Raw genomic sequence first — 11303 nt, 5'->3', positions numbered from 1 at the left:
GATGTTAGGAAGTGATATTCAGGTTGCTACATTTTTAATGATTACAGTAGTTAAAACAGCTAAACTTCAACATTTTAGCTGTAAAATGTCACTTGCAGTAGCTAATATTAAGAAATATGTTGTGCTTTTACTTTTAAAAATGTTGTTAACATTAAAGTTAATGCTTACAAACTTTGAAGATTTTGAATACAGAAGTTACATTTGGTGTATTTTCATTTATATGTGGTATTATTATCTGTGCAGTAAGATTAATTAATTACTGTATAAATTAAGATTATAAAGTAATAAATTCATTTTAAGACAGCATATTATATAAACTATTCCATGCTATCTTGGAATAAAACCTGTTTAAAACAAAATCCATTCCATTGTATTTAATTCAGGTTGAGCTTAGACCAAGAGCAGAGCAAGACACCCACTCCAGCTCAACATCTATTCAACATCAGTGCCACTGCCATAATTTGGATGATATAGTATCATGAGCCACAATTAAATTCTTGTGACACTCATGCCAGGCCCGTCCCTGCAAACCTGTATCAATTTCCAATTTCCTTTGTTCTTCTGAATTCAAAAGAAGATATTTTGACTAATGTTTGTAGTTGGAAAACATTGACAGTAGCCAATGACTTCCATATATATATATATATATATATATATATATATATATATATATATATATATATATATATATATAATTTATTTGTATTTGTTACATACTGTGTAAATCAATGACCGTCACCTCTTTGCCTACCAGCAGTCCTCAAGATATCTTCTTTTGTGCTCAACAGAAAAAAAGAAAGTCATACAGGTTTGGAACATCTTACTTGAGGGTTAATTAATTAAACATGACAAAAACGACAAAATTTGCATTTGTTGGTTGAACCATCCTTTTAAAGAAGGATATTTGTCCCATCTCTTTCCTATTAATATTACTAGTATGCTTGCAGAAATGTATGTCTCAAAATGAAGATAAAAACCTTTTTAATTACTAGTGCAGACGTGCTGCTATTTTGCTATCCCATGTTGAGCTTTAACTACTGCTTTAGTTTATTGGCTCCATCTTGTGGTTTTGTGAAATACTCACATGCAGTAATTATACTGTATGTCTTCGTTGAACTTCGTTGCAATTAGTTTTATAGCTTAAAAGGTTATAAATATAGTTTTAGGTACTGCTCGCTGTTTTAATATTTAAACTAAGGATCATATGTGCAACTCAAAGATTCTATGAAAATACATATTGATAAGAGGACACTCATATTAAGGTGCTGCAAAAAAAAATATATATCTTACTTTATTTTTAATTGTATTACAAGCCTATAAAACTATATATTTTTATTTTTAATGGGCCATTGGAAATCGCTATATGGTGATTTAATCACTCATCTGTTGTTTATTGTTAGATTATGATATGTAATGCCTTTAATAATATTGCTAACTGATCCTTATTGTAAAGTCACAGTTGTGTGAGTTGGTGCCAGTGATGTTATTTCTATAATTACTGAGGACATCAGTGCTATAGCGTCGATCTGGTCTGACATTAAAAAAAAATGTAACTGGTCTACTACTTTTGGTCTACTAAAATTACTTTTAAGTTCAGGACTAACATAAAGAGAAAACCCCTTCAACAATCACTGTGAATAGTACAATTACTATCACAATGGCTCTAACAACCGCTACAAATAACAAACTTCCTCTCTATTCTTCGCCAGTTGTTTCTAACCAGAATTAATTAAACTCTTTTTTTTTTTCTCTCTCTCTATTATGAAACACATGAAATATTATTGTATTGGACAGTTTGGTCAGGAATTGTTTCTCTAGTAAATATTGCTTGCTTGTTTGTTGCTCAGCTCCTTAATCAGCCAAACATTTTGTAATTAGCCTATACTACCACCAACAGCCTGCTAACATGTACAATAGTTCTAATTTATTCTTTTGATACTGCCAATTATTGAACAGTTCCTGCAGCATATTAATTAGTTTGGATTGTTATAGCACACCAGGATTTAAAAAATCTTGCCTACTAAATCAAGTTTAGCTATGCAGGTTTAGCTATGAACCGTAGTTATTAAGATAAGAAATTTCGACAAACATATCCAAATATTATTTATGCCTCAGGGAAACTAAATACCACAATTGTTTTTTAAACAGGACATAACATAACATGCTCTAATATATTATGAATTAATAATAAAAATATTTCTTAATTTCTTTCATGGAAATACAAAAAAAGAGAATATAATAATGACATTCATATGACTTTAGGAATAAATCCTTGTCCCTGCATATTCTTCTTCTTGGACCGTTCTTTGGCTTTCCTTATGATGCATGATCTCTTAATAACGGGTAATTTTGTTGTAAATGTAGCTGCAACCCCCCAACGCTGATTTGTTACAAGTTTCATATTATGGTTTGGGTTTTGACCTAAAAACAACAGTTCTGTGATTTAATTACATGTCCTGCATAGAGCACTATACACACACACAGGCACACACAAAAACCCCCCAAAAAAACAGAATTGCCCAGAGGCATCACAGAAAAAAATAACAAGACTGTGAGTGTTTCATATTATGTATCACTGCACACTGTTTCTAGGTATTCTATTAAATATGCAATGGATTAATAATAATAATAATAATAATACTTATATTAATCATTCAAGTATTCTTAAATTAATTTAATTCATTTTTACCTTTTATTTTAAAAAGTATTATTTTGTAGCATTACATTGTAGCTTTTGATTTTGTAGCATTATCCTTATTTAACAACAAAAAAAAGTGCTATTCACGAATCAGTGTAACAAGACATCAGTAAAATAAAATATTTAAAAAGCCAGATCACTCAGATTAATAATATAAACTCAATGCTTACTTATTGTTGCAATACTTACAGCTCATGAAATCTGCTTTAGTAAGGGTAAAAATATCCTAATGTGAATGTGTACAACAGCTTTTGATTACCTACAAAGCAAAAGAGGAAACTGATCCACATTGGTGCCTGTGATTTCATAAAATCTTTTATTTTTGTAATATGATGACTCAAACCTTGTCCTTTCACATCATAGAAACCCCATACACTTTAATTTGCAGAATCTGTCTACAAACACACCAGTTCTCCCGTCCATCATAAACTGAACACACAAACGTGACAGCATCAGTAGGTGCCTCTCTTTGAGGGCAGTATCTGATCTGTCACCAAAGAATACATTGCCATCATGCCCTAACTCCTCTATGTATATAGATAGTTAAAACCCTGTGATAACTAAAGAAGGATAAAGAGCTGCTGGATAAAAATGTTCCTTTAAAAAAATAAAAAATAAAATAGATATTAACGTTTAATGAAGAAAGGGAAACATACAAAGAGGGAATGACAAAGTGTTCAGTCACAAAAACCACAGATTAAAAATTCTCTGAAACAGAGACATAATAGCTTGCAAATTTAGCACAGCTTATACCATCTTGAAAGATTGAATGCATCCGTTTAAATGATCATACAATATCATAATGTCATACCACCAATTTTCCATCCAAAAAGAGTGAAAGTTTTCAGGCAGTCCGAACTGACAGACCTTTTTTACAATGATATTTTATACCTATTTTGGGTTTATGACTTATTTACATTTTATAAATACATTAAAACAATGCCAATTTCAGATGTATTACTGCAGAAGCACTGCATTAACAATGTTATTTTTAGAATACAAAGGTTTTACAAAGGAGTTTTAAGCAACCGTAATAATGAGAGATCACATTCTGAGCAATTTCTTGACCGAAACATCAAGGAAACTGGACTGAAATGGCCATACAATGTTCTTAAAATGGCATACAATGCTATTTTTATCAGACTGTCATTTGGGGTCTAATTTAATAGTCCTCTTGTGTTATTCTCACATTCTTTGCCAAGGTCTTCATCACTGTTTGTGACCTCCTTTGAACTGGTATTACTAGGATCGGTTTTATTTTTCTCCTTTTTTTCATCCAACTTGGGATTTGTTGATTCGGAAACAGGAGCTTTTAAGACAAAAACATTAACACATTCTACACAAAGAATACAGACTTTATGATGAATAATTTGACTGATTTTGATTCATAGTATTCATTACTTATGCATCACTTACGCATTTATTGTATTTTCGGTTTTACTGATTAGAATCTATTGCATCTGTAACTGGAAGAGACAGAGTAGGCTATGCATTTTGACTTACGATCTAGATTTAAAAGTTGGCCACCATCTGCTTCACTGCTTCCAACAGCATCATTGTCTTCCTCGCTGAGTTCCACTATTCGCTGTCTTGCACTCTCAAAAACAGACTTCAAAACAATGGAGTCCTCAAAGATCTAAGATATAGAGAGAAATTTTACAATCTCCACACAATTCATCAGTTAGATTCACTAAACCAAATATTCAGGCTCATTGTGGGGACAGTTATAATCCTTTCAGGACCACTAACATCAAAGATGATTGACAATTAGCATACAGGTTGGACTGGCAGTATGGATCCATTCTGGCCAAGAGCTCTCTATATATCCATGCAGCCTAACATAGATAAGAGCAGGGAGAGTAGCAATAATCCCCCAGAGTAAACAGAACAGAACAACATACATGTATTACAGATATCATTAATGTTCAATATCAGTAATTTTTTTTTCTTCTGTTGAGCACAAAAGAAGATATTTTGAAGAAAGTTGGAAATCCAAGAGCTGATGGTGGCCATTGACTTCCATGATATGAAAGAAAAAAAATAATGTTTTATCAAGTCAGTCACTATAGACAACTGTTTGGTTACCAATATTCTTCAAACTGTTGTCTTCTGTGTTCAACTAAAGAAAATAATACAGGTTTGGAACAACAAATCTAAAAACATGTTAAATTTATTTACTGTGTTTTACTTACTGTGTTTTACCCTGGTAAATATGTGATCAAGTTGCGTTTGTTCTCATGTTTGCATATCGCGGGACTCTCCAGTTTTGGTTTGCTAAATAGTAAAGCGTGGCCAATGCCAGAAAAAAAAAACGTATTTACCTGTTTGAAAGCCCTTGTTAGAAGAAGCAGTCGAGCAACAGAAAAGGGCAGCAGTTTGTAAGTGTTTTGCCTTGTTTTTCTCATTAGATTTCAGCATGGTTGTCGTTGCAAGGAAACTTTGTTTTCACTTACTGTGATTTACCATGGTAAATACGTGATCAAGTCATGTTTGTTCGTGGACACTCCAGTTTTGGTTTGCTAAATAGTTATTGACTTCAATAACAAGTACTCAGGCAAATCTAAAAGTGGTTAGTTTCACCGTGGCAGCGGTCGCGGCAGCACTTGTGTGAAGCATCCTCGTGTGAAGACAGAAGAGTGTAAAGACCATCAACTCTACATGCGTGACTCCACCGAGCAAGGACACCGACAAGGCACTTGAGTATTGCTTTTCTCCCCTTTCTTTACTTTTTGTATAGCTTGTTCTCTTAATTCTCTAAATACTTATTTAGGTCACCTGTACTCACTATGTGCTTTCAAATCTCTGCACTGTAAGTTGGAAGCAGGCCTATCCCAACAATCTACGGCCTGTCCCTCTGACCTATACTACTTTACTCTCTATTCCAGTTGGTCTCTGGAACTGCCACTCTGCTGAAAGCAGAATTTATTTCTTCTATTGCTACTCAACCTCATGGCCCTAACTGAGACTTGGATCAAACCTGAAGACAGTGCCAGTCCTGCAGCCCTCTCCACTAATTTCACTTTTTCCCACACCCCACGCACGACTGGGAGGGGTGGAGGTCCTTCTTGTCTCAAATGAATGGAAATTTGATCTTCAACCTTCTCTTACAGGCAACAGTTCATTTGAATCACATGCAATTACTATTATCAACTCTTTAAAATCCACTTTGCAGTTGTTTGTTGTCCCCCAGATCAACTGGGAAACTTCTTGGAGGAGTTGGATATTTTACTATCAAACACTTTCCTGAGGACGGTACTCATCTGGTACTACTCGGCTTGGGTAAGCCCACTGCTTAAGAAACCATCTCTAAAACCAGCACTTTTAGAAAACTACAGATCGGTATCCCTTCTTCCATTCATTGCAAAGACACTTGAATGAGTTGTGTTCAACCAACTCTCTATGTGTCTTGTACAGAACAACCTCTTGGACAGCAACCAATCTGGATTCAAAAGGGCCACTCAACTGAGACTGCCCTGCTCTCAGTTACTGAAGCCCTGCGACTGGCAAGAGCAGCTTCCAAATCATCAGTACTCATCTTGCTGGATCTGTCTGCTGCTTTTGACAGCATTAACCACTAGATTCTACTGTCAACCCTCAGAACTGCACTCCTGTGGTTTAAGTCCTACCTCTCCGGTAGATCCTTCAGGGTTACGGAGGTGTGAGGTTTCTAAGTCACAACTTCTTGCTACTGGAGTTCCTCAAGGCTCAATGCTTGGACCACTTCTCTTCTCCATCTACATGACGTTATTAGGATCTGTCATTCAGAAGCATGGCTCTTCCTATCATTGCTATGCTAATGACAATCAACTCTTCTCATTCCAACCAGATGATCTGACAGTAGCTGCTCGCATTGCAGCCTGTCTGAGTGACATTTCTAGCTGGATGAATGACCATCACCTTCAGTTCAACCTTACTAAGACAGAACTGCTTGTGGTTCCAGCTAACCCATTGTTTCATGACAACTACTCTATACAGCTGGGTTCGTCAATCATAACTCCTTCCAGGACAGCCAGAAACCTAGGAGTTGTGATTGATCATCAGTTAAGCTTCACATACCATATTGCTACAACAACACAGTCCTGCAGATTTGCCTTATACAACATTAGGAAGATTAGACCCTTCCTGTCAGAGCTAGCCACACAACTTCTTGTCAAAGCTCTTGTTCTCTCCAGACTGGACTATTGTAATGCTCCCCTGGTCGGCCTTCCTGCATGTACTATCAAGCCTCTGCAACTGATCCCGAATGCAGCAACAAGAGTCCGCTTCAATCAGCCAAAAAAAACCTCACGTTACTCCTCTCCTCATCAGGTTACACTAGCTACCAGTAGCTGCTCACATCAAATTCAAGGTACTGATGCTGGCCTACAAGACGGCCACTGGTGTGGCACCAATATACCTAAACCCACTAGTTCAAACTTATGCGCCCTACAGAGGCTTGCATTCTGCAAGTAAATGGTGCCTTGTGGTGCTATCCAAAAGAGGTTCAAAATCACTCTCACTGACCTTTTCCTGGTCTGTGCCCAGCTGGTGGAATGACCTCCCAAATGCAATTCAAACAGCTGAGTCTTTATTCATTTTCAAAAAACATCTTAAGACATCTTTTTTTGCCAGCACTTGACCAACTAATACTAGCACTAACTTTTTCTTTTCTATTCTTGAGGAAAAAAAAAAACATATAGCTACGTTTTCTGTGCTAGACTAACTGAGACTTGTCATGGCACTTTTATACTGTTTTTGTTCTCTTGTTTTTCTTATTGCTTCTATTGTTCTCATTTGTAAGTAATAAAAGCGTCTGCTAAATTATTAAATGCATATGTAAATGTATCTATTTGCATAAATTTTGCATTACCATTGCAATGCTCAGTTAATGCAAAGAAGAAAAAAAAATTAAAAAGTATTTTTATAAGAACAAAATATACATAAATCAAACCTGAGATCCTTCCAGATTAAACGTCTGAGCATTGTGGCACATCTGCATGATATCCTTTTCCAGGTCAGCAATGCACCTATATTTGTGATTACGTACTCTCTCCTGCATAAACAAAACCAGAAAAGATCCAAAAGAGTACATGAACAATCAAAAAGGTATATTAACAGCCATACACATTGTCCAATGAAACTTTTAAAGTAATGACAGATTTTTGTTAAATCTGTTAATTAAATAATTCTACTTCCTTCATATCACTTTAAAACACAGCCAGCAAAAAAAACTCAACCTGTGTGATGAGCAAAATCAAAACTTTTCTTAATGATGTCAGTGTGGATATACAGTAAGCTCTGTTGCAAAAGGGGATGATAGAAGCGGAGGATGAGAATTGGACATTTTAGAAAAATTATACAGGATTGTAGGATATAACGAATAAACATTCTGATAGTTTACCCTGATCCTCCTGAAGTCGACTGGCTTCCGGATGAGCTCGTAGTACTCTGGCACCTCTTTTCTTGAGGGCAGCTGAACGAAACCTTTACTGATCTGTCGGCCCAACCTGTAGAACAGTGATATATTAAAGAATTGGTAAAAAAAAAAGAGCTGTTATGCATGTTATTGTATTGTCTGCCATGAAGTACACATGTGAAAATAAAGGGAAAGAGAATGAACTTGCAAAGTTTCAGTGTCACGATTTACATCATGTCAAGAAATAAAAACACCCAACAACAACCTATTAAGTCTGTGTGTTTAACTACTGACATGTCCTTATAGTTGATGACCATGTCTACAATAGTGTTCATCTGTTTTGTGAGCTTGGGAGGGTTGGGCGGCAGTTTCTCGGCAGGAGGGCGACCCCGTCGCTTTTTGACTTTCTCCACCACCTCCTGACCAGTCTCAGAGCCCTGGTTGCCTTGTTGATCGCTTTTTCGTTTCTTCAAGTTGCTTTCCTCCTCCATAACCTCAGACACTCCGTTTTGGATGGCCTGAGACTAAGTAAAAGATATGGAAACAGTGATGAGCAGTACTGTTTAAAAATATAAAACTGTGATCATGAACTGGAACTTAAAAATATCCTCACTGTGCATGTTTCAGGTAAAAATAAAAATAAAACTACAACTATGAATAGTTTTTCACTTTTCATTTAACAAGAAAGAAGTGATATTTTGTTTATACTTTTTTATAAATAGACAGACAGACAGACAGACAGATAGATAGATAGATAGATAGATAGAATATTTATTTATTGACTCAAGGTTAATTTAATGTTAATTTATAAATATACTATTGTTCATTGTAAATTCATGTTCCAAGATTAATAAATGCTATAAAACACATATAACTTAAATGTTAGTCTAAGGCAATGGTTTAAACTTCTTGATGTATTTGTTTATTGAGTTTTCCACTTCATTAAGACATTAGTCTTAGTCATGAACTATCATTCTGACAGCACCCATTCACTACAGAGGATTCACTGGTGAGCAATATAATGCTAGGTTTCTCCAGTCTTACTCATCTACATTATAGATTGCCTGAGGGAGAGTACAGTAAGTTTCAGAAAATTTTCATTTTGGGGTTATCTATTCCTTTAATGAATTAAACTTTATAATATATATATATATATATATATATATATATTTATTTATTTATGTATATTAATTGCATGATGCATGTGAATTTTCAAATCATTACTGTAGTATAAATAACCATCACAGAATCTAATTTAAACAGTGTTTCTGGCCATCATCAACCTTCTATGCAAATAACAGTTGAAACTTTATGGTAATTAATGCGCTATTAACTATGATAAGTTTGCAGAATGTTGAATAGCCACATTGAATTTTAAGTAATAATAATAAAGCAAGACAGTCAGCGTTAAATTACTAAGTAGTTTAAAGAACTTTTTCTGGCCTTTCATCTGAGCACTTCCAGGTCCAATTCATCATCCATGGCTATAAATCTCACCAGGCAATCTGCCTTCAATCTTCAGTCCCCTCTAACACGAGCAGCTGCTTTCACTTCCATTTTAATATTTGATAAAGACCCCACTAGCTCTGTATGATCCAACACAGGGGTTGCTGTGGAGGCAGGAGACGCTGGTGCACTGACGTGACGTTTACGGCGATGTTGATCTCCAGCCAACACACCTGACATAACGGAGCAGTGGCATACGGTTCACCATACGGTGCGCCGAACGCGTTTCATTAAAAACGGGACTAGAATGCAGCGGCTAGCAACGTGCACACGCCTTAAATGCGGAATTCACTGTGTGTGTGTGTGTGTGTGTGTGCAGCCGAGTCTATGTTTTACACAAATGCAATTAAAATGCAGTGATATGCCTGCCGCAGAGAGCTTATGAGAGGGATGAAAATATGAATTCTGAGTATGACGCTATGCAGGCATCGCCAGCCATTGATGTCTAAATCATACACGAGCGTGGCGCACAAAACGCTTTCATATACTTTTATACAACAACAACAAAAAAAATCAGACAAAAACAAGACGCAATGTACTGACATGTCATGCAAATATCCTCTACATGGACACAAGACAAATATGAAAGACAGAGAAACAAACGGAATGCATTTATTCACACGTACCCCAGGGGACCATGTGGAAGGAAGGAGGCCTAATAATCAACAGCATAATAATGGAATGCACACTGACACACACACATACGCTCGCATGCACAGACGCACAACTGAACCGCTGCACACAGAACATGAAGGGTGCTTGCGAAAAGAAGAGTCTGTACTTGGTGCAGCAAGTTAAAACCCTTGTTACGCTATACAAATCTACAAAGAAAGAGGGAAAAAAATGTGTCAGGATCCACACAACCGATTTGTCTGGGCAATGCTTTCCTTCACCAGACACAATTCACACTTACACACACACACACACACACACACACACACACACACACACATTCACTCTCTCACTTTCTGTCTGTGTGCCCATGTGCTGAAGCCTGGTGTGATTGCGTGCTCTATGCGCAGGAGAGAGAGCAAGAGGGAGAGAGAGAGAGAGAGAGAGAGAGAGAGGGCGATTTACCTGACTGTGGTCTCCAGGCTGGCTCCAGTCTGGAGGAGAGAGAATTAGCAAACCAGCATTGCAGCGCGCAGCCAGTCTCTTCATCAGCTGATCACTCAAAACGCACAGCCCAAAAGGGGGGCGAAAAGCGCCCAGCTTTTCATACACAAATCAATTGCCGTTAAGATGTTGAGAGAGAGAGAGAGAGAAAGAGAGAGAGAAAAGAACTGCGAGATGCCTTTCTGCTAGTTTGTCCCCGTGGAAAGGCCTGCAGCTCGCTTTTCTCTCTCTCCACCCTCTCTTTCTCTCTCTCCTTTTCTCTCTCACTCGCTGCATGTTTTAATATCGACTGTCGCAATCTGGTTTCTTTTCCTTTTTTCCCTTTCCCGTCTCCCTCTCTTTTATGCTCTCCTTCAGTCTTTTTTTAACCGCCCCTCTGTTAAAAGAAGCGGGCTCCATTTTTGTGCCTATGCAGATGGTTCTTTTTCTGCAAGCTTTACTGACATCTTGAGAGGATTCCAGGGTTGTTAATGTTGTGTTGCACACACTCTCAAACACACACACACATAAATTGGCTAATGGCATGTTTATATCTGCGTCTGGGAGCTTTTACAACATAAAAAAGAATAGAGATTCTGGTGAAATCAT

At 36.7% G+C, this 11303-nt stretch overlaps 1 protein-coding gene across 3 annotated transcripts; it reads right to left on the bottom strand.

Annotated features, from left to right (window-relative positions):
• Positions 1 to 2991: 2991 nt before the first annotated feature.
• On the bottom strand, positions 2992 to 10981 carry LOC127958082 (probable global transcription activator SNF2L2). Of its 3 annotated transcripts, none has more exons than XM_052556872.1 (6): positions 10677 to 10981; positions 8388 to 8617; positions 8079 to 8184; positions 7629 to 7730; positions 4202 to 4334; positions 2992 to 4007 (listed from the first exon to the last, which is right to left on the bottom strand). In XM_052556872.1, the coding sequence occupies exons 1-6, from the start codon at positions 10758 to 10760 to the stop codon at positions 3856 to 3858; spliced, it is 807 nt and encodes a 268-aa protein (XP_052412832.1). In that variant the 5' UTR covers positions 10761 to 10981; the 3' UTR covers positions 2992 to 3855. The 3 variants fall into 3 exon arrangements, with proteins under 3 accessions (XP_052412832.1, XP_052412834.1, XP_052412833.1); XM_052556874.1 differs by lacking the exon at positions 10677 to 10981 and adding an exon at positions 10226 to 10541; XM_052556873.1 differs by lacking the exon at positions 10677 to 10981 and adding an exon at positions 9591 to 10191.
• Between the last annotated feature and the right edge of the window lie 322 nt (positions 10982 to 11303).

The sequence above is a fragment of the Carassius gibelio genome, chromosome B5 (genome assembly GCF_023724105.1).
Source record: "Carassius gibelio isolate Cgi1373 ecotype wild population from Czech Republic chromosome B5, carGib1.2-hapl.c, whole genome shotgun sequence".
Taxonomy (NCBI): domain Eukaryota; kingdom Metazoa; phylum Chordata; class Actinopteri; order Cypriniformes; family Cyprinidae; genus Carassius; species Carassius gibelio.
Note: the sequence above shows the minus strand (reverse complement) of the source record. Positions and strands in the feature narration are given on the sequence as shown.

What these genes read in the sequence shown, in the direction of transcription:
- LOC127958082 (XM_052556872.1), bottom strand. Translation starts at nt 10,760, where the DNA reads ATGAAGAGACTGGCTGCGCGCTGCAATGCTGGTTTGCTAATTCTCTCT. An exon ending in GTCATCAACTATAAGGACAT is followed by an intron (nt 8,185 to 8,387) that starts GTCAGTAGTTAA and finishes ACTGTTCTACAG; the next exon opens with GTTGGGCCGACAGATCAGTA. An exon ending in TCGACTTCAGGAGGATCAGG is followed by an intron (nt 7,731 to 8,078) that starts GTAAACTATCAG and finishes TTGTTTATGCAG; the next exon opens with GAGAGAGTACGTAATCACAA.